The sequence below is a fragment of the Pelobates fuscus genome, chromosome 1, assembly GCF_036172605.1.
Source record: "Pelobates fuscus isolate aPelFus1 chromosome 1, aPelFus1.pri, whole genome shotgun sequence".
Taxonomy (NCBI): domain Eukaryota; kingdom Metazoa; phylum Chordata; class Amphibia; order Anura; family Pelobatidae; genus Pelobates; species Pelobates fuscus.
The window spans coordinates 499,168,952-499,193,031 of NC_086317.1; the positions used below are offsets into that span (position 1 = coordinate 499,168,952).

Here is a 24,080-nt window from a genome sequence, read left to right on the forward strand (position 1 = left end):
ACCCGTTTCCTCTGGCAACAGCACCACGTGGTACGGTTACCAAGTGAAACGTATACAATAACACAATAAACACTCAGGGAATTCCCGTACACACACAGCTGTTACACCAGTCACTAGATAATCAATATTATGCCCTTTGGCGTAACTATACAGTCACCCACGCTATAATTCTCTATATACGAATTACCCGTCTATAACACACCCCAGTAACATCGTCTTTTACAAATAGCGGTTACAGTACGGTTAGCATAGGTCAAAGCACAAGTTAAGGTCACAATACAATTATTAGTGGTTATGGTGTTAAACATGCAATGGACGACAGTGATTAGTACTTATATACAGTGTCAGTAAATATACAGGGTTATGGTACCGTGCACTATAATACAGCAACACACTATTAACACTCTCGCTAGACGGCTGAGCTCGCGCTATCTAACAAGATATACACTTTACTAACAATCTTTAACACATTTACAATTCCCAACTAAACTATTGGCCAGTACCTTGAATGGACTACCTAAAAACAATCTACATACGTTTTGGTTAGCCACACTGCCCAAGCACCACATATATAGCGAGCTAGAGGACCGAATTTACACAGACGCCTCTTAGTCGCACTATCAAAAGTCTAGTGGGTTCCAAATTTACACGCCTTCCCACTTAGCCCAGATAGGATGAGAGCTAGCGAACCGAATTTACACAGACGCCGCTTAGTCTCCCGGTCCCTCCGACCTAGCGAACAAAATATACACCCTAGAACGCTAGTCTAGACAAGACACCGGTGTCCGGCTAGGGCTATTTACACCAGAGCCCCGCCTGACTAACAAAATCAAACGGTCTGACTAAAGAGCGTTCGATCGAGCGGTGCGCCTTCGCTCCTTCCCTCCGACAGAGGGGGCAGATACACAGATTCAAACCCCTTTGGGCCTACCACACAATCGGTATACCCCTAGTGGGTCCTGCCGTCTAAAACAGCAGTTGTCTTACCTCCTCGTTCCTGAACCTGAGTTCACACTCATCGACGGGGACACCCCAGCACTTCTCACGTAGAGGCCGATGATCTCCTGGACAACAGACCAGTGGCGCCGAGACGAAGGGAGGTCCACGCAGAAGTTCAGGGGTGCAGCCGTAGAGAACGTGGGAAAAGATAGACCGTCTCACGCCTCTGCCTCTCAGCTACCGTTGAACGATGAGCTTCCCGGCCAATGCACCAAATGATACCGGAGAAACTGACGGAAGCCAAGCACAGAGAGATGGACACAGGTTTCTTCAGGAAGGAAGAGATTCTTTATTGGATCACCGATCGGGACTCAGAGGGACTAATGTCACCAAAATACAGCAAGTTCTGAGCCCCGGACAATAGTGCAGGCTCCTTATATAGGCACATAACTCCTCCCATATTAAGCTCCACCCGCACATTCTCTTAACCAATCAACACAAATAAGAATTAACTTCCTGTTTGACCGCATGGCTTGTCCAGCACAATGGAGGAGGGGAATACTACATCCTGTATTCTTGCACATGCTCCGTACACTACTGATCGTATCTTGCCTCGTGCAACCAACTGATCGATACGTCAGCATATGCACGTACACATGCCACGTGGTAATCTCGGCCTACTAAATTTATTTTTACCGAGATTCCACCACAATATATGATACCTCTGAATGGGGTGTCAGATTGACTAAGCAAACTGCTGCACAACTAACTGTACCAGGATTCACTGCTCACTCAATAATAAAATCCACAGTGTTTGTTTATTCAGTAAATCTGGGTGCGGTTAAATGAAATGATTTCCCAAAGCTAATATTTCCTCACTTGTTTGTACTGGAGTTCTGGCAAGCAGTCTGAATCTATAAGCAGATATTAATATCTGGTGGAAAATATCAAACTCCGCTTAAAGTGTGAGGAAGACTGCTGGCTGTGTAAACCTTCCCTCCATGCTGGGTGAGAGGAGCTGACTCTCTAATAGAATTAATGGGTGAGAGGGGCTGGCTGTCTAATAGAATTACTGGGTGAGAGGAGCTGACTCTCTAATAGAATTACTGGGTGAGAGGGGCTGGCTGTCTAATAGAATTACTGGGTGAGAGGAGCTGACTCTCTAATAGAATTACTGGGTGAGAGGGGCTGGCTGTCTAATAGAATTACTGGGTGAGAGGAGCTGACTCTCTAATAGAATTACTGGATGAGAGGAGCTGACTGTCTAATAGAATTACTGGGTGAGAGGAGCTGACTCTCTAATAGAATTACTGGGTGAGAGAGGCTGGCTGTCTAATAGAATTACTGGGTGAGAGGAGCTGACTCTCTAATAGAATTACTGGATGAGAGGAGCTGACTGTCTAATAGAATTACTGGGTGAGAGGAGCTAACTCTCTAATAGAATTACTGGGTGAGAGAGGCTGACTGTCTAATAGAATTACTGGGTGAGAGGAGCTGACTCTCTAATAGAATTACTGGGTGAGAGGGGCTGGCTGTCTAATAGAATTACTGGGTGAGAGGAGCTGACTCTCTAATAGAATTACTGGGTGAGAGGGGCTGGCTGTCTAATAGAATTACTGGGTGAGAGGAGCTGACTCTCTAATAGAATTACTGGGTGAGAGGGGCTGGCTGTCTAATAGAATTACTGGGTGAGAGGAGCTGACTCTCTAATAGAATTACTGGATGAGAGGAGCTGACTGTCTAATAGAATTACTGGGTGAGAGGAGCTGACTCTCTAATAGAATTACTGGGTGAGAGAGGCTGGCTGTCTAATAGAATTACTGGGTGAGAGGAGCTGACTCTCTAATAGAATTACTGGATGAGAGGAGCTGACTGTCTAATAGAATTACTGGGTGAGAGGAGCTAACTCTCTAATAGAATTACTGGGTGAGAGAGGCTGACTGTCTAATAGAATTACTGGGTGAGAGGAGCTGACTCTCTAATAGAATTACTGGGTGAGAGGGGCTGGCTGTCTAATAGAATTACTGGGTGAGAGGAGCTGACTCTCTAATAGAATTACTGGGTGAGAGGAGCTGACTGTCTAATAGAATTACTGGGTGAGAGGAGCTGACTAATAGAATTACTGGGTGAGAGAGGCTGACTGTCTAATAGAATTACTGGGTGAGAGGAGCTGACTCTCTAATAGAATTACTGGGTGAGAGGGGCTGGCTGTCTAATAGAATTACTGGGTGAGAGGAGCTGACTCTCTAATAGAATTACTGGGTGAGAGGAGCTGGCTGTCTAATAGAATTGCTGGGTGAGAGAGGCTGACTGTCTAATAGAATTACTGGGTGAGAGGAGCTGACTCTCTAATAGAATTACTGCGTGAGAGGAGCTGGCTGTCTAATAGAATTGCTGGGTGAGAGAGGCTGACTGTCTAATAGAATTACTGGGTGAGAGGAGCTGGCTGTCTAATAGAATTACTGGGTGAGAGGAGCTGACTCTCTAATAGAATTACTGGGTGAGAGGAGCTGACTCTCTAATAGAATTACTGGGTGAGAGAGGCTGACTGTCTAATAGAATTACTGGGTGAGAGGAGCTGACTCTCTAATAGAATTACTGGGTGAGAGGAGCTGGCTGTCTAATAGAATTGCTGGGTGAGAGAGGCTGACTGTCTAATAGAATTACTGGGTGAAAGGAGCTGGCTGTCTAATAGAATTACTGGGTGAGAGGAGCTGACTCTCTAATAGAATTACTGGGTGAGAGAGGCTGACTGTCTAATAGAATTGCTGGGTGAGAGAGGCTGACTGTCTAATAGAATTGCTGGGTGAGAGAGGCTGACTGTCTAATAGAATTACTGGGTGAGAGGAGCTGGCTGTCTAATAGAATTACTGGGTGAGAGAGGCTGACTGTCTAATAGAATTACTGGGTGAGAGGAGCTGACTCTCTAATAGAATTACTGGGTGAGAGGAGCTGGCTGTCTAATAGAATTGCTGGGTGAGAGAGGCTGACTGTCTAATAGAATTACTGGGTGAGAGGAGCTGGCTGTCTAATAGAATTACTGGGTGAGAGGAGCTGACTCTCTAATAGAATTACTGGGTGAGAGAGGCTGACTGTCTAATAGAATTGCTGGGTGAGAGAGGCTGACTGTCTAATAGAATTGCTGGGTGAGAGAGGCTGACTGTCTAATAGAATTACTGGGTGAGAGGAGCTGGCTGTCTAATAGAATTACTGGGTGAGAGGAGCTGACTCTCTAATAGAATTACTGGGTGAGAGAGGCTGACTGTCTAATAGAATTGCTGGGTGAGAGAGGCTGACTGTCTAATAGAATTGCTGGGTGAGAGAGGCTGACTGTCTAATAGAATTGCTGGGTGAGAGAGGCTGACTGTCTAATAGAATTACTGGGTGAGGGGAGCTGGCTGTCTAATAGAATTACTGGGTGAGAGGAGCTGACTCTCTAAAAGAATTACTGGGTGAGAGAGGCTGACTGTCTAATAGAATTGCTGGGTGAGAGAGGCTGACTGTCTAATAGAATTGCTGGGTGAGAGGAGCTGACTCTAATAGAATTACTGGGTGAGAGGAGCTGACTCTCTAATAGAATTACTGGGTGAGAGGAGCTGACTGTCTAATAGAATTGCTGGGTGAGAGAGGCTGACTGTCTAATAGAATTACTGGGTGAGAGGAGCTGGCTGTCTAATAGAATTACTGGGTGAGAGGAGCTGACTCTCTAATAGAATTACTGGGTGAGAGAGGCTGACTGTCTAATAGAATTACTGGGTGAGAGGAGCTGACTCTCTAATAGAATTACTGGGTGAGAGGAGCTGACTCTCTAATAGAATTACTGGGTGAGAGGAGCTGACTCTCTAATAGAATTACTGGGTGAGAGGAGCTGACTGTCTAATAGAATTACTGGGTGAGAGGAGCTGACTGTCTAATAGAATTACTGGGTGAGAGGAGCTGACTGTCTAATAGAATTACTGGGTGAGAGGCGCTGACTGTCTAATAGAATTACTGTGTGAGACAAGCTGTCTGTCTAATATAATTACTGGGTAAGAGGAGCTGGCTGTCTAATAGAATTACTGGGTAAGAGGAGCTGACTGTCTAATAGAATTGCTGGGTGAGGGGAGCTGCTGGGTGAGAGGAGCTGGCTGTCTAATAGAATTGCTGGGTGAGAGAGGCTGACTGTCTAATAGAATTACTGGGTGAGAGGAGCTGGCTGTCTAAAAGAATTAATGGGTGAGAGGAGCTGACTCTCTAATAGAATTACTGGGTGAGAGAGGCTGACTGTCTAATAGAATTGCTGGGTGAGAGAGGCTGACTGTCTAATAGAATTACTGGGTGAGAGGAGCTGACTCTCTAATAGAATTACTGGGTGAGAGGAGCTGACTCTCTAATAGAATTACTGGGTGAGAGGAGCTGACTGTCTAATAGAATTACTGGGTGAGAGGAGCTGACTGTCTAATAGAATTGCTGGGTGAGAGAGGCTGACTGTCTAATAGAATTACTGGGTGAGAGGGGCTGGCTGTCTAATAGAATTACTGGGTGAGAGGAGCTGACTCTCTAATAGAATTACTGGGTGAGAGAGGCTGACTGTCTAATAGAATTGCTGGGTGAGAGAGGCTGACTGTCTAATAGAATTGCTGGGTGAGAGAGGCTGACTGTCTAATATAATTACTGGGTGAGAGGAGCTGACTCTCTAATAGAATTACTGGGTGAGAGGAGCTGACTCTCTAATACAATTACTGGGTGAGAGGAGCTGACTCTCTAATAGAATTACTGGGTGAGAGGAGCTGACTGTCTAATAGAATTACTGGGTGAGAGGAGCTGACTGTCTAATAGAATTACTGGGTGAGAGGAGCTGACTGTCTAATAGAATTACTGGGTGAGAGGAGCTGACTGTCTAATAGAATTACTGGGTGAGAGGAGCTGACTGTCTAATAGAATTACTGGGTGAGAGGCGCTGACTGTCTAATAGAATTACTGTGTGAGACGAGCTGGCTGTCTAATATAATTACTGGGTAAGAGGAGCTGGCTGTCTAATAGAATTACTGGGTAAGAGGAGCTGACTGTCTAATAGAATTGCTGGGTGAGGGGAGCTGACTGTCTAATAGAATTGCTGGGTTAGGTAGGCTGACTGTCTAATAGAATTACTGGGTGAGGGGAGCTGACTGTCTAATAGAATTGCTGGGCGAGGGGAGCTGACTGTCTAATAGAATCGCTGGGTGAGAGAGGCTGACTCTCTAATATAATTACTGGGTGAGAGGAGCTGACTGTCTAATAGAATTACCGGGTGAGAGGAGCTGACTGTCTAATAGAATTACTGGGTGAGAGAGGCTAGCTGTCTAATAGAATTACTGGGTGAGAGGAGCTGACTCTCTAATAGAATTACTGGGTGAGAGGAGCTGACTGTCTAATAGAATTACTGGGTGTCCCTCTAAAAGAATTCCTCTCTAAAAGGAGCTGTAGTTATATCGCAGTGTGTGTGTATAAGGAGCTGTAGTTATATTGCAGTGTGTGTGTATAAGGAGCTGTAGTTATATTGCACTGTGTGTGTATAAGGAGCTGTAGTTATATTGCACTGTGTGTGTATAAGGAGCTGTAGTTATATTGCACTGTGTGTGTATAAGGAGCTGTAGTTATATTGCACTGTGTGTGTATAAGGAGCTGTAGTTATATTGCGCTGTGTGTGTATAAGGAGCTGTAGTTATATCGCACTGTGTGTATAAGGAGCTGTAGTTATATTGCACTGGGTGTATAAGGAGCTGTAGTTATATTGCACTGTGTGTGTATAAGGAGCTGTAGTTTTATCGCACTGTGTGTGTATAAGGAGCTGTAGTTATGTCGCAGTGTGTGTGTATAAGGAGCTGTAGTTATATTGCACTGTCTGTGTATAAGGAGCTGTAGTTATATTGCACTGTCTGTGTATAAGGAGCTGTAGTTATATTGCACTTTGTGTGTGTATAAGGTGCTGTAGTTATATTGCACTGTGTGTGTGTATAAGGTGCTGTAGTTATATTGCACTGTGTGTGTGTATAAGGAGCTGTAGTTATATTGCACTGTGTGTGTATAAGGAGCTGTAGTTATAGTACACTGTGTGTGTATAAGGAGCTGTAGTTATATTGCACTGTGTGTGTATAAGGAGCTGTAGTTATATTGCACTGTGTGTGTGTATAAGGAGCTGTAGTTATATTGCACTGTGTGTGTGTGTATAAGGAGCTGTAGTTATATTGCACTGTGTGTGTATAAGGAGCTGTAGTTATTTTGCAGTGTGTGTGTGTGTGTATAAGGAGCTGTAGTTATATTGCACTGTGTGTGTATAAGGAGCTGTAGTTATATTGCACTGTGTGTGTATAAGGAGCTGTAGTTATATTGCGCTGTGTGTGTATAAGGAGCTGTAGTTATATTGCACTGTGTGTGTGTATAAGGAGCTGTAGTTATATTGCGTTGTGTGTGTATAAGGAGCTGTAGTTATATTGCACTGTGTGTGTATAAGGAGCTGTAGTTATATTGCACTGTGTGTGTATAAGGAGCTGTAGTTATAATACACTGTGTGTGTATAAGGAGCTGTAGTTATAGTACACTGTGTGTGTATATGGAGCTGTAGTTATATTGCACTGTGTGTGTATAGGAAGCTGTAGTAATATTGCACTGTGTGTATAGGAAGCTGTAGTTATATTGCACTGTGTGTGTGTATAAGGAGCTGTAGGTATAGTACACTGTGTGTGTATAAGGATCTGTAGTTATATTGCACTGTGTGTATAGGAAGCTGTAGTTATATTGCACGGTCTGTGTATGAGGAGCTGTAGTTATATCGCAGTGTGTGTGTATAAGGAGCTGTAGTTATATCGCAGTGTGTGTGTATAAGGAGCTGTAGTTATATCGCACTGTGTGTGCATAAGGAGCTGTAGTTATATCGCACTGTGTGTGTATAAGGAGCTGTAGTTATATCGCACTGTGTGTGTATAAGGAGCTGTAGTTATATCGCACTGTGTGTGCATAAGGAGCTGTAGTTATATTGCGCTGTGTGTGCATAAGGAGCTGTAGTTATATTGCGCTGTGTGTGTAGAAGGAGCTGTAGTTATATTGCAGTGTGTGTATAAGGAGCTGTAGTTATATTGAGCTGTAGTTATATTGCACTGTGTGTGTGTATAAGGAGCTGTAGTTATATTGCACTGTGTGTGTATAAGGAGCTGTAGTTATATTGCACTGTGTGTATAGGAAGCTGTAGTTATATTGCACTGTGTGTATAAGGAGCTGTAGTTATATTGCACTGTGTGTGTATAAGGAGCTGTAGTTATAGTACACTGTGTGTGTATAAGGAGCTGTAGTTATAGTACACTGTGTGTGTATAAGGAGCTGTAGTTATATTGCACTGTGTGTGTATAAGGAACTGTAGTTATATTGCACTGTGTGTGTATAGGAAGCTGTAGTAATATTGCACTGTGTGTATAGGAAGCTGTAGTTATATTGCACGGTCTGTGTATGAGGAGCTGTAGTTATATCGCAGTGTGTGTGTATAAGGAGCTGTAGTTATATCGCAGTGTGTGTTTAAGGAGCTGTAGTTATATTGCACTGTGTGTGTATAAGGAGCTGTAGTTATATCGCAGTGTGTGTGTATAAGGAGCTGTAGTTATATTGCACTGTGTGTGCATAAGGAGCTGTAGTTATATTGCGCTGTGTGTGTATAAGGAGCTGTAGTTATATTGCAGTGTGTGTATAAGGAGCTGTAGTTATATTGAGCTGTAGTTATATTGCACTGTGTGTGTGTATAAGGAGCTGTAGTTATATTGCACTGTGTGTGTATAAGGAGCTGTAGTTATATTGCACTGTGTGTGTGTATAAGGAGCTGTAGTTATATTGCACTGTGTTTGTATAAGGAGCTGTAGTTATATTGCACTGTGTGTGTGTATAAGGAGCTGTAGTTATATTGCACTGTGTGTGTATAAGGAGCTGTAGTTATATTGCACTGTGTGTATAAGGAGCTGTAGTTATATTGCACTGTGTGTATAAGGAGCTGTAGTTATATCGCACTGTGTGTGTATAAGGAGCTGTAGTTATATTGCAGTGTGTGTGTATAAGGAGCTGTAGTTATATTGCAGTGTGTGTATAAGGAGCTGTTGTTATATTGAGCTGTAGTTATATTGCACTGTGTGTGTGTATAAGGAGCTGTAGTTATATTGCACTGTGTGTGTGTATAAGGAGCTGTAGTTATATTGCACTGTGTGTGTGTATAAGGAGCTGTAGTTATATTGCACTGTGTGTGTGTATAAGGAGCTGTAGTTATATTGCACTGTGTGTGTATAAGGAGCTGTAGTTATATTGCACTGTGTGTGTATAAGGAGCTGTAGTTATATTGCGCTGTGTGTGTATAAGGAGCTGTAGTTATATTGCAGTGTGTGTATAAGGAGCTGTAGTTATATTGAGCTGTAGTTATATTGCACTGTGTGTGTGTATAAGGAGCTGTAGTTATATTGCACTGTGTGTGTGTATAAGGAGCTGTAGTTATATTGCACTGTCTGTGTATGAGGAGCTGTAGTTATATTGCAGTGTGTGTGTATAAGGAGCTGTAGTTATATTGCACTGTGTGTGTGTATAAGGAGCTTTAACAAAAGATTAAAGATAAATAAAATAATCTACAGAAAACAGATTAAAACGCCTGTCCGGGCGCTTAAAAATCATTTCCGTGTAGTTGGAACGCAGAAGGGCTTCTGGAAAGGAACGCCCCTTGTACAGAGCAGCGTATAGTTACATAGTTACATAGTTGAAAAGTGACTTGCGTCCATCAAGTTGATCCAAAAGAAGGCAAAAAAAACCTGGTCTGAAGCGCTTCCAATTTTTCAACAAACTAGGAAAAAATTCCTTCTTGACCCCAAAATAGCGGTCAGATGTCTCCTTGGATCAAGCAACTATAATTACCCCACTAATTAGAAATTATATCCCTGTATGTGATGTTTTTGCAAGTATTTATCCAATTCCAGTTTAAACATCTGTATAGACTCTTACTGTAACGGCACCCCCAGGCATAAAAGGGGTTAACAGCCGTTTAATAGATCTTCCCCTTCCAGAGACACAGGCACAGTTACTGTAGACACCAATCCACCGAACCGGAGAAGCATATGAATGCTCTCAAACATACGAATGGTGTAAACGGCCGAATAGGAAAAACCATACGAATAGGTTTACACTCCTAGCAGTCTTACTGGAACAGCATACAATAAATCTCCCCAAGAACGAGACAAGGCTCTGTGTTGAGGGTCATGCAGTGGTCAGACAGAGCTGTGGGTTTATTGTTCTTATATACACATTTGTACCACCCACAGGGTTTTGGAAAACAACCAATAAACACGTACAATACACTTCCACACAAAATCCTCCCCTCTGCCTGTGATACAATTACCTTACACAATGGGTTAAGTAATTATCACAGGCAGAGAAATAGTTTTTCAACATTATTCATAACTTTAAAAGTATGCATCACATTCACATAAAATATACAAACATACGTCGAAATCATACAAATTGGTCCAGTGGTTCAAAAGATAGATCGTAGTCCTTTGTGACCAAACGAAGCATGGCTTTCTGTCCAAAACCAGTTCCACAGAGTCTTCTATCCTGGAGATAATTGGGAGGTAATCAAAATATCTCCAAGGACAGAGGCAAAACTCCATTGAACACATGGCAGCAAAAGACAATAAAATACATAAAAATATATAACAAGTACATTCAACATATCCCCAGCTTATTACTGAATGGCGCTCAGATCACACACATACAGTTCAATTGCCATGGAGCCAAAGTCTTTCCCATAGTTTTTCATTATACGAATGGGCTCCATGGCATAGCTATCTGTGGTATCACCGCTCAAACAGGGCAAGCACCGAATGACCCGGGCAACCAGGCTCCTCCAATCCACCTCTTCAGGCAGAGAATTCCATATCTTTATTGCTCTTACTGTAAAAAAACCTTCTCTTTGCCTTAGATGAAATCTCCTTTTGTCATGGCCGTTACCTGTAATTCCTGTCTCTTCCGGGTTGACGGACTGTAGCCACACCCCCTCTCTGACGCGGTCTCATTGCGCTACATAATGCGACCGCGCCAGGCAACAGACGCTGGATTAATGAACAGCGTACCGTGGAATTAAACCGGCTGCAACTGTTCTCTACAAACTTACCTGTGTACCGAACCGGACTCGTAATCGACTAACCTCCTTCTCCTTCCTCGACCACGGCTAGCACTTGACTCCTCTCGACCTCTCTCCACGGAACCTCCCCGGAGGGCACTCTGGGACCAACTTCAATTCCTCTGGAAGCTAAGTTAACTCATTGCATTATACGAACTTTCCCCTGACTACTGAGCTCTCAAGCTTCAGCCTGCTCACACATTCTCCTATCGTTATAGGAGTAATTCCTATTCATTAACCTTTCTACCTCCATATGAGATGTTTTCTATCAATTAAGCTAAATGAAATCTCTGCAAGTTAATCTGCATTGCCTTCCTTCATTTTATTGCTGCAATTCAATTGTATAGTAAATCTAAGAATCCACTCAACAAATCCTGAACCATTTAAAGATACAGTACCTATGTTTCTTCAATCAATTATATTAAAGACACAGTATCAGCTAACTCCCTGGTGAACTGTCATCTCTTTATTTCCTCAACTTCTCACATTCACATCTAATTAATCAGAAATCTGCAGTTGAGCTCTATCAAACTCTATGTGAACGTGACAGATTAATCCAGCCTTGTAATGGATCCAGCAGATTTCGATTCAAAATTGACGATGCTGAATCAAAGAGTCGATACACTTGCTCAAGGCATGCAAGATCTCCAGGTTACAAATGAACGGATTCTTACTTATGTCAGAGACTTACAAACCCACACTCCTCATACCGTTATGCACTCAGCCAGTGACCCTGCTGTCTGTAATCCGGAGAAGTTTTCTGGAGATAGATCAAAATACAGGGAGTTCCTAAATTCCTGCAAACTATTGATTGCTCTAAAACCTCGATCTTATCCCACTGAAAGATCTAAGGTTTGTTCAGTTATCTCCTTCCTAAGAGGTGAACTTATGGCCTGGGCCCACTCCTTCTTGGAAAATGATGATCCCATCTTAGACTCATTGGACGAGTTCTTTGAAGCTATGTCTCTTCTTTACGAAGATCCTAATAAACAGTCTACAGCTGATCTAACCATCCGAACCCTCCAGCAAAAACATAGACCTGTAGAGGATTACATAGCTGAGTTTAAGAGATGGGCAATAGAAACTCAATGGAACGATATAACCCTGCGCAACCAATTTCGAATTGGGTTATCCGAAGGAGTAAAAGATGAACTTTCTAGAACTGAACTCCCTGCTACATTAAACGCTCTTATTCAACTATCTATCAGTATTGACAGACGGCTTAGGGAAAGAAAGGCTGAAAGAGCTCTCTCAGGTTCATCAATTAGGAAACCAGCTGCTCCTCCAAAACCAGCTGAAAAACCTTCATCGCCTAACGAACCTATGGAAATTGGCACTAGAAGAAGTCCTCTCACACCAGAAGAAAAAACTAGAAGACGACTACTTAACCTTTGCATGTACTGTGCCTCACAAGACCACTTAATCCCGGACTGCCCTCTATTGAAAAGACCACGGAGTGGTAAGCATGCTCATACCACTTCTATACTGAGTGCACTCCCTCCTAAATCAACCACTCAATTTTTCTCCATTTCTCTCATATTACAGTCGGACAAAGAAAGAATAACGACTGAAGCCATCATTGACTCTGGGGCTAACGGAGTGTTCATCGATTCATCCTTTGTAATCAAAAATAAAATTCCTTGTGTCCGTAAACGCACTTCTGTCTCTGTCAGAGTAATTGATGGCTCCCTCATAGCCTCGGGTCCTATCACAAAAGAAATTATTCCTGTACGAACAACTTCACTTAACACTCATATCGAATACCTCATTTTCGATGTTATCTCTTCTCCCCTTTATCCGGTCATCCTAGAAATCAATTGGCTAAAGGGACCACAACCCTCAAATTACCTGGTCTCCCTTTTCTCTCGCTTTTAACTCCGTGTACTGTAAGGAAACATGCTTACAACATATTCCACTCCTCCAAACTATCGAAGAACCATCTATACCTTCTTGCTATTCAGAGTTCTCTGATGTATTCAGTAAAAAGGAAGCTGAGACACTTCCACCTCATCGTCCCTACGACTGCCCTATCGACCTCATACCTGGTGCCCCCATACCTTTTGGGCACATATACCCTCTCTCTGAATCTGAATTAAAATCCTCAAGGAATACTTGGAGGAAAACCTCCGTAAGGGGTTCATTAGACCTTCCAGCTCACCTGCTGCCTCCAGTATGTTTTTTGTGAGGAATAAGGACCAGACCATCCGTCCCATCATAGATTACAGAGCTTTAAATAAGATAACAGTCAAAAATCGCTATCCTCTTCCCCTGATAAACGAGCTGATTGAAAGGTTAAAAACAGCTACTATCTATACCAAGCTTGACCTCCGTGGGGCATACAATCTCGTTAGAATCAAGGCTAACGATGAATGGAAAACTGCCTTCAGAACTAGATATGGTCTCTACGAATATCTTGTGATGCCTTTTGGCCTCTGCAATGCCCCTGCCACCTTTCAACATTTCATAAATGACATCTTCAGGGATCTTCTGGACGTCTGTGTTATCATTTACTTAGATGACATTCTTATATATTCTAATACACCTGAGGAACACAAAAAACACGTGAGATGGGTGTTATCCAGACTTAGAACTCATAAACTATACGCTAAACCAGAAAAATGTCTCTTTAACGTCAACGAAATAACCTTCTTAGGTTACGTTATCACTCCTCATTCAATTGGAATGGATAGCTCTAAAATCAGTTGTATCCTCAACTGGCCCATTCCTTCTAACGTAAAACAATTACAACGGTTCTTGGGCTTTGCTAACTTCTACAGGAAATTCATTAAAAATTACTCTGATGTAACTCATTCTCTTAATTCACTTAACAGCAAAAAACATGCTTTCAATTGGAATGAAAAGGCCCAAAAGGCTTTCGATGAATTGAAAAGAAGGTTTACAACTGCTCCTATCCTTCAACTCCCTGATCCCACTTGTCTATATGTCCTTGAAACAGATGCTTCAGAAACTGCTCTCGGAGCTGTCCTCTCCCAACACAAAACTCCTCAAGATCCTCTTCATCCTGTTGCCTTTTTTTCACCTTCCATGTCTCCGGCTGAAAAGAATTACCCTATAGGAGAAAAAGAATTATTAAGCATAAAATCAGCTTTAGAAAACTGGCGACATCTTCTAGAAGGAACACAAACTCCTATAATAGTTTATACGGACCATAAAAACCTTGAATATCTTCACTCCAACAAAACTTTATCTGCGAGACAAGTAAGATGGAACCTCTTCTTCTCCCGGTTTAATTTTCAAATCGTTTTTAGACCTGGGGCAAGGAACAAAAAGGCGGATGCCCTCTCCAGAATTCATCAAGAACCTGAAGTAGAAAACCCCCATACAGTCATCGGAATTGTCACATCCCTTATAGATGACATAAAAGGTCTTCATCCAGATGCTCTTGACCTTCCTAAATCAACTAAATTATCACTGAAGGACGGTCTCTATTATTTTCATGATAGAATTTACATTCCTCCCCCATTTAGGAATAAAATACTTGAATTCATTCATGACTCTCCTCTGGCAGGTCATCCAGGTATAAAAAAGACCCTCGAATTATCCAAAAGATATTATTGGTGGCCGCGTCAGGACAGCACCATCGAATCCTACGTGAAAAATTGTTCAACCTGTCAAAGATCCAAATCTGACCATCATCAACCCTTTGGTCAGTTGATGAACCTACTAGTTCCAGAGAGACCTTGGCAATCCATCTCTATGGACTTCCTGGTGGAACTTGGCCCTTCTCAACACCATTCTACCATTTTAGTAGTAGTGGACCGATTCACAAAGATGTCCCATTTCATTCCTTTGAAGAAATTACCTTCATCATCAGAACTTTCAAAAACATTTCTCGATAACATTGTAAAACTTCATGGACTCCCAGATGAAATCATATCGGACCGCGGAACCCAGTTTACCTCCAAATTCTGGAATGCATTATGTACTTCTCTTCGTATCCAACGTAAACTATCTTCCGCTTATCATCCTCAAACCAACGGGCAAACTGAAAGAGTTAACCAATGCCTGGAACAGTATTTACGTTGCTATTGTTCCCACCTACAGGATGATTGGATGATGTGGTTACCTATGGCCGAATTTGCTTATAACAACTCAGTTCATACAAGTAGCAAAATGACTCCCTTCTTCTCCAATTATGGATTTCATCCCTCCTCATTTCCTTCTCAAATTATTCCTTCATCTAACCCCACTGTCTCGGATCAAATCTCTCATATGTCCTCCTTATTTCGACAGCTACATGAAAATCTTGAAGTGGCATCTTCTAACCAGAAAAAGTTTTTTGATGCTAAGAGACAACCTTCCCCTACTTATAAAGTTGGCGATTTTGTCTGGCTCTCCTCAAAAAACATCTCCACCAACCGTCCCTCGAAGAAGTTGAGTTCCCTGTTTCTTGGTCCTTTTCAAATATTGTCTATCATAAACTCTAATGTTGTGAAATTGAAGCTTCCACCTACTTTTAAGCTTCACCCCGTCTTTCATGTGTCCTTGCTCAAGCCCTATCATCCTGATCCTTTTCAAAGAAATGTAATCACTTCTCCTGATCCTATCTTGGTACATGGTACTGAGGAATACGAGGTCCAAAAAATTCTTGATTCAAGGATCCATCGTGGCTCTCTAGATGGAAGGGTTATGGAGTTGATGAAGATTCATGGGAGGATTCCTCTGTGATTCATGCTGATAGGCTGCGTACAGCATTCCACAAACGTTATCCATCCAAACCACGTGGATAGCACCCGGTGGGTGCTCGTTACAGGGGGGATACTGTCATGGCCGTTACCTGTAATTCTTCTCTTACATTCTACTCTTCCGGGTTGACGGACTGTAGCCACACCCCCTCTCTGACGCGGTCTCATTGCGCTACATAATGCGACCGTGCCAGGCAACAGATGCTGGATTAATGAACAGCGTACCGCGGAATTAAACCGGCTGCAACTCTTCTCTACAAACTTACCTGTGTACCGAACCGGACTCGTAATCGACTAACCTCCTTCTCCTTCCTCGACCACGGCTAGCACTTGACTCCTCTCGACCTCTCTCCACGGAACCTCCCCGGAGGGCACTCTGGGACTGTGACAGACCCCTTTTGGAGTGACAGATACCATCTCGGAGAATTGCCGTTGTATTTGGATTATTGTGGATTTCGGGTACTTGTGGATCCGTACGGTACACGCCGCCACGTGGAAAGAACAATGGGTCGCGGCCATTTTGACCGCATGAACTAATGACCGAACACTCCCGAACTTTCCACACGACGAATTTCAACCTTACCGGTAACGTACGCCCATACTGGTCGACAGATCCACAGTACCGAAATAGAGACACCGGATCCAAGAGAGAGTTTTTGTTTATGTTACATGGTTCCTGAATAAATGGTGCAAACGTGTATTTCGCGAACGGCCCAACCGATCTAGGGGATTTTCACGTATATTGTTCCCTTAGATCTCCGTTCCCTAATACACGTAGCACATTGCATTTTCGTTATATATTGTGTGTGTTATTAAACCTGTAATATTTGTGAAATATTCTGCTCGGTACAGTGGGAGTGACTCCCACTGTAAATGTATTATCTCCTCCGGATACGGGGAGGAGTTGTTGTACGGCATAAAAGCCCGAGTTGCAGAATAAACATTATTCCTACTTTGACCCTCAACACAGAGTCTCGTCTCGTGCTTGGAGGGGATGGCTATTACTTGAATGTCGTAATTATGGGGAACCTGTTATGCTTTAGCTGACTTCGTGCTTGGGGGAAAGGACACCTTCTCAGCGGCGTAAACCCCTACTACACTGGGGTGCCGCTACAATTGGTGGCAGCGGTGGGATCGTTCTTTCACCCCAGAAGGACAGCTACCGAGAGCAATCAGGATGGAGGCCTACTACGGAAGGTTGAAACGATCTACCCTAAAAGACTTGTTGGAGAGCCGTGGTCGTTCGGCTAGCAACAAAAAGAAAAGAGACATTTTGGCAGAATTGGTCGCATTGGACTTAGCTGAACAGAATGGCGAACTGGGTGTCGAACCAAACCCAGAACCGGAGATCGCATTGGTCCGAACCCCGGAAGACGAACAATTCGACCACGAGGTGAGGGTAAGGCTGGCTCACTACGGACCAAACCCCTCACCTAGGATCGTGACTCAAGTAATTGCGGCGGTCGATGCCAACCGGCGCCAGACTTCAACCAGCGCCAGTCCAATTGCTGGGACTTTTCAAACTCCCGAGGAAAAGAGGAAAGTACACTTTGCCGCTTTTAAAAATTTCGTCGAAACAGAAGGGGAGATTGACCAGTACTTAGCGGATTTTGAGCGGCAATGTGCCTTGCATAAAGTACCCTCCGAGGAGTGGGTTAAAATTTTGTCTGGCAAATTATCCGGACGAGCCAGTGATGCTTTCCGGGCGATCCCGGACCATGAGGTGGGAAATTATCGATTGGTCAAGGAAGCTCTATTATCCCGATATGCGGTAACCCCCGAAGCATATCGGAGACGCTTCCGGGAATCCCGAAAGCAAACCGGTGACTCCTACACCGAATGGGCCTGCCGACTACAACGCATGGCTGGCCACTGGATGGATGGGTGCCAAGCTACCACCGCGGAGGAGGTATTACAATTGTTTTTGTTGGAGCATTTTTTTGAAAAGGTGGACAAGGAGCTCAGAGAGTGGATTCGGGATAGGCGACCACTTACCCTACCCGAAGCCGCCCGGCTGGCCGACGAGTATGCAGACGCCCGCAAACCCGACCCCTCGGTCCAAAAGGCAGCTCCCCGAGTAGAAAGCCGCCCAGTCGGCCCTACTCCAACCACCCCCACTAATCAACCTAGCTACAACACTCCCTCCCGCTTCACCCAGTCCAGTGTCCCGGACCGCCGGCGGTGCCATAGGTGCCAACAGGTGGGCCACCTGAGAGACAAATGCCCACTAGATCCAGCTCGACAAGCTTCTTGGAGGAAGCCCGCTGAAGGGAACACCCGGCCCTTTACCTCAGGGGCCCATTGCATTGAAGCCCAGCCCCTAGGGGAAGAGCAATGGGAAATTTTGCACGAGGCCAACCCCCTATATGCGGCTGCCGTAGACAACCGTCAACATCACCGACAAACAGTCCGAGTAAATGGACAAGTTGTCAGTGGATTACGAGACACTGGGGCCACCCTAACATTGATCCAACACGACCTGGTCCCAGAAAAAGAACATACTGGCCAAACGGTGGCCGTTAGAGTGGCCGGGGGTGCGGTGCATCGTCTCCCCACGGCCCAAGTGCATTTGGACTGGGGGGTGGGAGCTGGCCAAGTGAATGTGGGCCTGATGAAAGGGCTACCAGCAGAAGTACTCTTGGGAAATGATTTAGCCCCGCTGTTGTCCGCTTTTGCCCCTCAAGGCCCTGCTGGAGCCTGCCCTGTCACCACCCGGGCTCAGGCTCGTGCTATTGGAATCGGCCCGCCGGTCGCGGAGACCCAGGTAAGACCTAACCCTCCGACTGTGACCTTAGGACAGACCCCCTTAGACTGGGATACCCCTGAGACTTTTGGGAGGGAGACGCGGGAAGACGTCACTCTACGAAAGTATAGGGATAAGGCAGATAAAGGGGAACCGGGGACAGATGGGGAAAGCTACGAGTGGGTGGGGGATAGACTGTATAGGATCCCCCAGGAGCCCGCAACAGGTAAAAACCCCGTCCCGCAGAAGCAACTAGTGCTACCGAAAAAATACCGACAAGAGATCATGAGGATCGCTCACGATATACCCTTAGCTGGCCATTTAGGAGTACGTCGCACGGGCCATAGGATTACCCAGAATTTCTTCTGGCCAGGGTTTAACCGGGACGTGCGACAATATTGCAGAACCTGTGACACTTGCCAACGGGTGGGTAAGAGGGGAGATCGCCCAAAGGCTAAATTAATGTCGATGCCGATCATTGGGGAACCTTTCTATAGGGTCGCCGTCGACATTGTAGGCCCCCTAGCGCGACCTAGCCCATCCGGTAAGAAGTACATTCTTACTGTGGTGGACTATGGGACCCGGTACCCCGAGGCAGTACCCCTGCCAAATATTGAAGCTGAGACGGTAGCCGATGCATTGGTTAAGATATTCACTCGGGTGGGGTTCCCTAAAGAAATCCTATCCGACCAGGGAACCCAGTTCACGGCCGTACTCACACAGCAGTTATGGAAAGTGTGCCACATTAAACCCCTACTCAGTTCCCTGTACCACCCCCAAACTAACGGTCTCTGTGAGCGCTTTAATGGGACTCTCAAACAAATGTTGAGGACCTTTACGGACGGTTGCAGAGACTGGGAGAGATTCTTACCCCACCTGTTGTTTGCGTATAGGGAGGTCCCCCAAGAATCTACGGGTTTTTCTCCTTTTGAGTTATTGTATGGGAGGAGGGTGCGAGGACCCCTCGACCTCATTCGGGACCACTGGGAAGGGGAAACCGAACAGGCAGGGACGCTATTATGCCATATGTCCTGGAACTCCGGGACCGCATGGAGCAACTCTCCCTATTAGTAAGGGAGAATCTCCAGGCGGCCCAGGGGCGACAGAAACGATGGTACGATAGGGGTGCCCGGCAACGACTATTCCACATAGGGCAGAAGGTATTGGTGCTAAAACCGGTGAAGGACAACAAACTGCAAGCTGCGTGGCAGGGTCCTTACAAGGTTCTAGCCCAACTCTGTGATACCACCTACCTTATTGCCAGCTGTGCCGATGAAAGGATCCAATGATCCTTTCATGTGAACATGTTGAAGGAATACCAAGAACGACAGGAAGATATTAACGCTGTTTGTGCCCCAGCTACGGATGACCCCGAAAATGTACCCCTACCTGACCTGCTAGAAAGGGAGACTCACCCCGACCCAGTTAGCCTAGTGAAGCTGGGAGAGCGACTGAACCCTACTGAGCTAGAGCAAGCTAGACAGCTCCTATGGGAAAAACAGAGTACCTTCTCCCAGGAGCCAGGATACACCACCCTGGCCATGCACAAAGTAGAAACCCCAGGGCAGGCCCCCCTCCGACAACCCCCTTACCGTATTCCGGAAGCCGTCCGGGACGGGATGCTAAAGGAAATACGGGAAATGACCCAGCTGGGGGTCATTGAGCCATCAGACAGTCCCTGGGCCTCTCCCGTAGTCCTAGTCCCCAAGAAAGACGGAACCACCCGGTTCTGCGTCGACTACAGACGACTGAATGAAAAGACTACCACTGACGCTTACCCCATGCCCCGGGTAGACGAATTATTAGATCGCATAGCCAGGGGTAACTATCTCTCTACCATAGACCTCTGCAAGGGTTATTGGCAGATTCCCCTGGCCGAGGATGCCGTCCCCAAGTCGGCATTTGTCACCCCGTTTGGCTTATACCAATTTAAGGTCATGCCATTCGGGATGAAAAATGCCCCGGCTACGTTCCAGCGAATGGTGGATCGGCTCCTCGATGGATTCCAGGAGTTTGCGTGTGCATACCTGGATGACATTGCGATCTACAGTGAGTCTTGGGAAGAACATTTAGTCCACGTAGGGGTAGTACTAGATAAGATTCGGGCCGCGGGCCTGACACTAAAACCCGAGAAGTGCCATTTAGGAATGGCCGAGGTCCAATACCTGGGTCACCGAGTAGGGTGTGGAAACCAGAGGCCGGAGCCTGCCAAGGTTGAAGCAGTAGCGAACTGGCCCACACCTAATACCAAGACCCAAGTATTGGCCTTCTTAGGGACCGCCGGGTATTATAGGCGCTTTGTCCCTGATTATAGTACGGTAGCCAAGCCCCTGACTGACTTGACCAAAAAGAATTTACCCAGACAGGTCCTGTGGTCTCCCGCTTGCGAAGCCGCATTCCAATCCCTCAAACATGCTCTTGTTAATGCTCCTGTCTTGGCTGCCCCAGTACCTAACAAACGTTTCCTTGTACATACAGACGCTTCCATGTATGGACTGGGGGCTGTGCTGAGCCAAATCGGGGAAGATGGAAAAGAGCATCCGGTCGCATACCTCAGCCGAAAGTTGTTACCGAGGGAAGTGAGCTATGCGGCCGTAGAGAAAGAGTGCCTGGCCCTGGTATGGGCATTGAAAAAACTAACTCCTTATCTGTATGGACAGGAATTTTCCTTGGTAACCGACCACAACCCATTGGTATGGCTTAACCGGGTCGCAGGAGACAATGGCCGATTGCTAAGATGGAGCTTGGCCCTGCAAACGTACAATTTCACAATCAGCTATCGACCCGGTAAGCTAAATGGCAACGCCGATGGGCTGTCTCGACAACTTGACAATTCTCCGGATAAGTGAATTCCGGTCATCCCTAAGTTAATCCGAAAGGATCAAGCCAGGTCTGCCGGAGTGTACCACTAGGAGGGAGCCGTGTGACAGACCCCTTTTGGAGTGTCAGATACCATCTCGGAGAATTGCCGTTGTATTTGGATTATTGTGGATTTCGGGTACTTGTGGATCCGTACGGTACACGCCGCCACGTGGAAAGTACAATGGGTCGCGGCCATTTTGACCGCATGAACTAATGACCGAACACTCCCGAACTTTCCACACGACGAATTTCAACCTTACCGGTAACGTACGCCCATACTGGTCGACAGATCCACAGTACCGAAATAGAGACATCGGACCCAAGAGAGAGTTTTTGTTTATGTTATATGGTTCCTGAATAAATGGTGCAAACGTGTATTTCGCGAACAGCCCAACCGATCTAGGGGATTTTCACGTATATTGTTCCCTTAGATCTCCGTTCCCTAATACACGTAGCACATTGCATTTTCGTTATATATTGTGTGTGTTATTAAACCTGTAATATTTGTGAAATATTCTGCTCGGTACAGTGGGAGTGACTCCCACTGTAAATGTATTATCTCCTCCGGATACAGGGAGGAGTTGTTGTACGGCATAAAAGCCCGAGTTGCAGAATAAACATTATTCCTACTTTGACTCTCAACACAGAGTCTCGTCTCGTGCTTGGAGGGGATGGCTATTACTTGAATGTCGTAATTATGGGGAACCTGTTATGCTTTAGCTGACTTCGTGCTTGGGGGAAAGGACACCTTCTCAGCGGCGTAAACCCCTACTACACCGGGGTGCCGCTACAGGGACCAACTTCAATTCCTCGGGAAGCTAAGTTAACTCACTGCATTATACAAACTTTCCCCTGACTACTGAGCTCTCAAGCTTCAGCCTGCTCACACATTCTCCTATCGTTATAGGAGTAATTCCTATTCATTAACCTTTCTACCTCCATATGAGATGTTTTCTATCAATTAAGCTAAATGAAATCTCTGCAAGTTAATCTGCATTGCCTTCCTTCATTTTATTGCTGCAATTCAATTGTATAGTAAATCTAAGAATCCACTCAACAAATCCTGAACCATTTAAAGATACAGTACCTATGTTTCTTCAATCAATTATATTAAAGACACAGTATCAGCTAACTCCCTGGTGAACTGTCATCTCTTTATTTCCTCAACTTCTCACATTCACATCTAATTAATCAGAAATCTGCAGTTGAGCTCCATCAAACTCTATGTGAATGTGACACCCTTCTTCCAGCCTAAATGTGTGACCTCGTGTCCTATGTATAGCTCTGTTTATGAATAGATTTCCAGATAAAGGTTTGTACTGGCCCCGAATATATTTGTATAATTGTTACAAGAACCCTCCAAACTGTTATAGAAGTAACCCCCTTTTGTTCATCTAATACTCTGTTCGGTATCCAGACTGTATGAACACATTATAAGAACAGTTATATCTACACATTCATGTATATGAACAACGGATCACCCTGCCCTTGGCATGTGCCGCCACTTAACCCTGGTCACCTTTGAAAGTACCAAACAACTGACCACCTTACGAGCGGAGCGTGCCTCTAATTAACCACCAAAGGAGCTGCGGTCTGCGGTTAACCACAGCCTAATTGACAGTCTAAAGGGCATCCACGTTCTTGTACATTTCCCTGAACTAAAAACTACTGAAAGACTCACTAACAAGGACCACCTACATCCTGGCATGTGGCCTCAATTAGAATGTTGATTTTGCGGTTAACCGCAGGTTGAGTACCCCCTTCCAGGCGGTCTCCGTTTGTTTCCCGAACGGCTGGGACCACCATACTGAGAGCGGGAGTTCGTGCAAATATGTATGTTACGGTTACCCCCAGGCTAGCTGGAAGCTGGACCGCTTGGATGATCTGGATCCCGGTTTGGAGAGAGAGAGAAGCCGCTTCAGCTAGTAGACCATAAGAATCCTGTAAATGTAGAACAATCCCACTAGCTATGGTACAGCTTGGATACTCTTTTCCCCACAAAACGAGTCGAGGCTGCGATTTGATGGTCAAACAAGAACTGGCTTTAATGGCACACAGGGATCGGTATTTATGCAAAATCTCAGGTCCAGGGACAGCCCCCTCTGGACCTGATGGGATACAGGAATAATACAAGGGATCAACCAATCAGAATAAAATGCCTTGTTTGAATTTGTTACCGCCCAGCTTGGAGATAATGAATCCAACGGCTATGACAATACAATTATCTCCAAGCACACAAAATACCACGTTTTTATTACACATAAAAAACAGGTTAAAAATATATAAATTCAACATTTTCAGATATAATTCGGGACTTCCACCATTCATTCTGTAGCCCAGGTCCGGGTGCAATAGTTCACCGAAGAGCGCCTCAAACCCACGAACCATATGCTTGGTTTCTTCATTACAAAGTCCGTTCGCATATTTGGTCCCGAGCTTGAGATGGCGGCCATGTTTTTGAGTGAGTCAATAGAGAGCGGGACCTCGGCATCAAACTCTTGGAACGAGTAACGGCCAGAGTTGTGCACGAATCCACGCTCTCTGGTTGGATGTTTCAACTGTTCGGAAGACAAGCGTAGACCGCCGTGAAGGGGGTACTTAACCTGTGGTTAACCGCAACACTCAATATTCTAATTGAGGCCACATGCCAGGCTGTAGGTGGTCCCCGTTC

The 24,080-nt window shown here is 45.1% G+C and overlaps 1 protein-coding gene across 5 annotated transcripts in view; it reads left to right on the top strand.

The window, feature by feature from the left end:
- Nucleotides 1–24,080, top strand: part of ALDH3B1 (aldehyde dehydrogenase 3 family member B1) — a 340,333-nt gene that overhangs the window by 49,589 nt on the left and 266,664 nt on the right. For 2 of the 5 annotated variants that reach the window (XM_063433455.1, XM_063433464.1), the window contains exon 1: nt 1,839–1,961. The exons of 2 other annotated variants lie outside the window; for them this stretch is intronic. In XM_063433455.1, coding sequence (XP_063289525.1) covers nt 1,961 — 1 coding nt within the window. In that variant the 5' untranslated portion in view covers nt 1,839–1,960. Of the gene's footprint in view, nt 1–1,838; nt 1,962–24,080 lie in introns of those variants that run through there. One more of the 5 variants, XM_063433458.1, reaches the window with a different exon arrangement.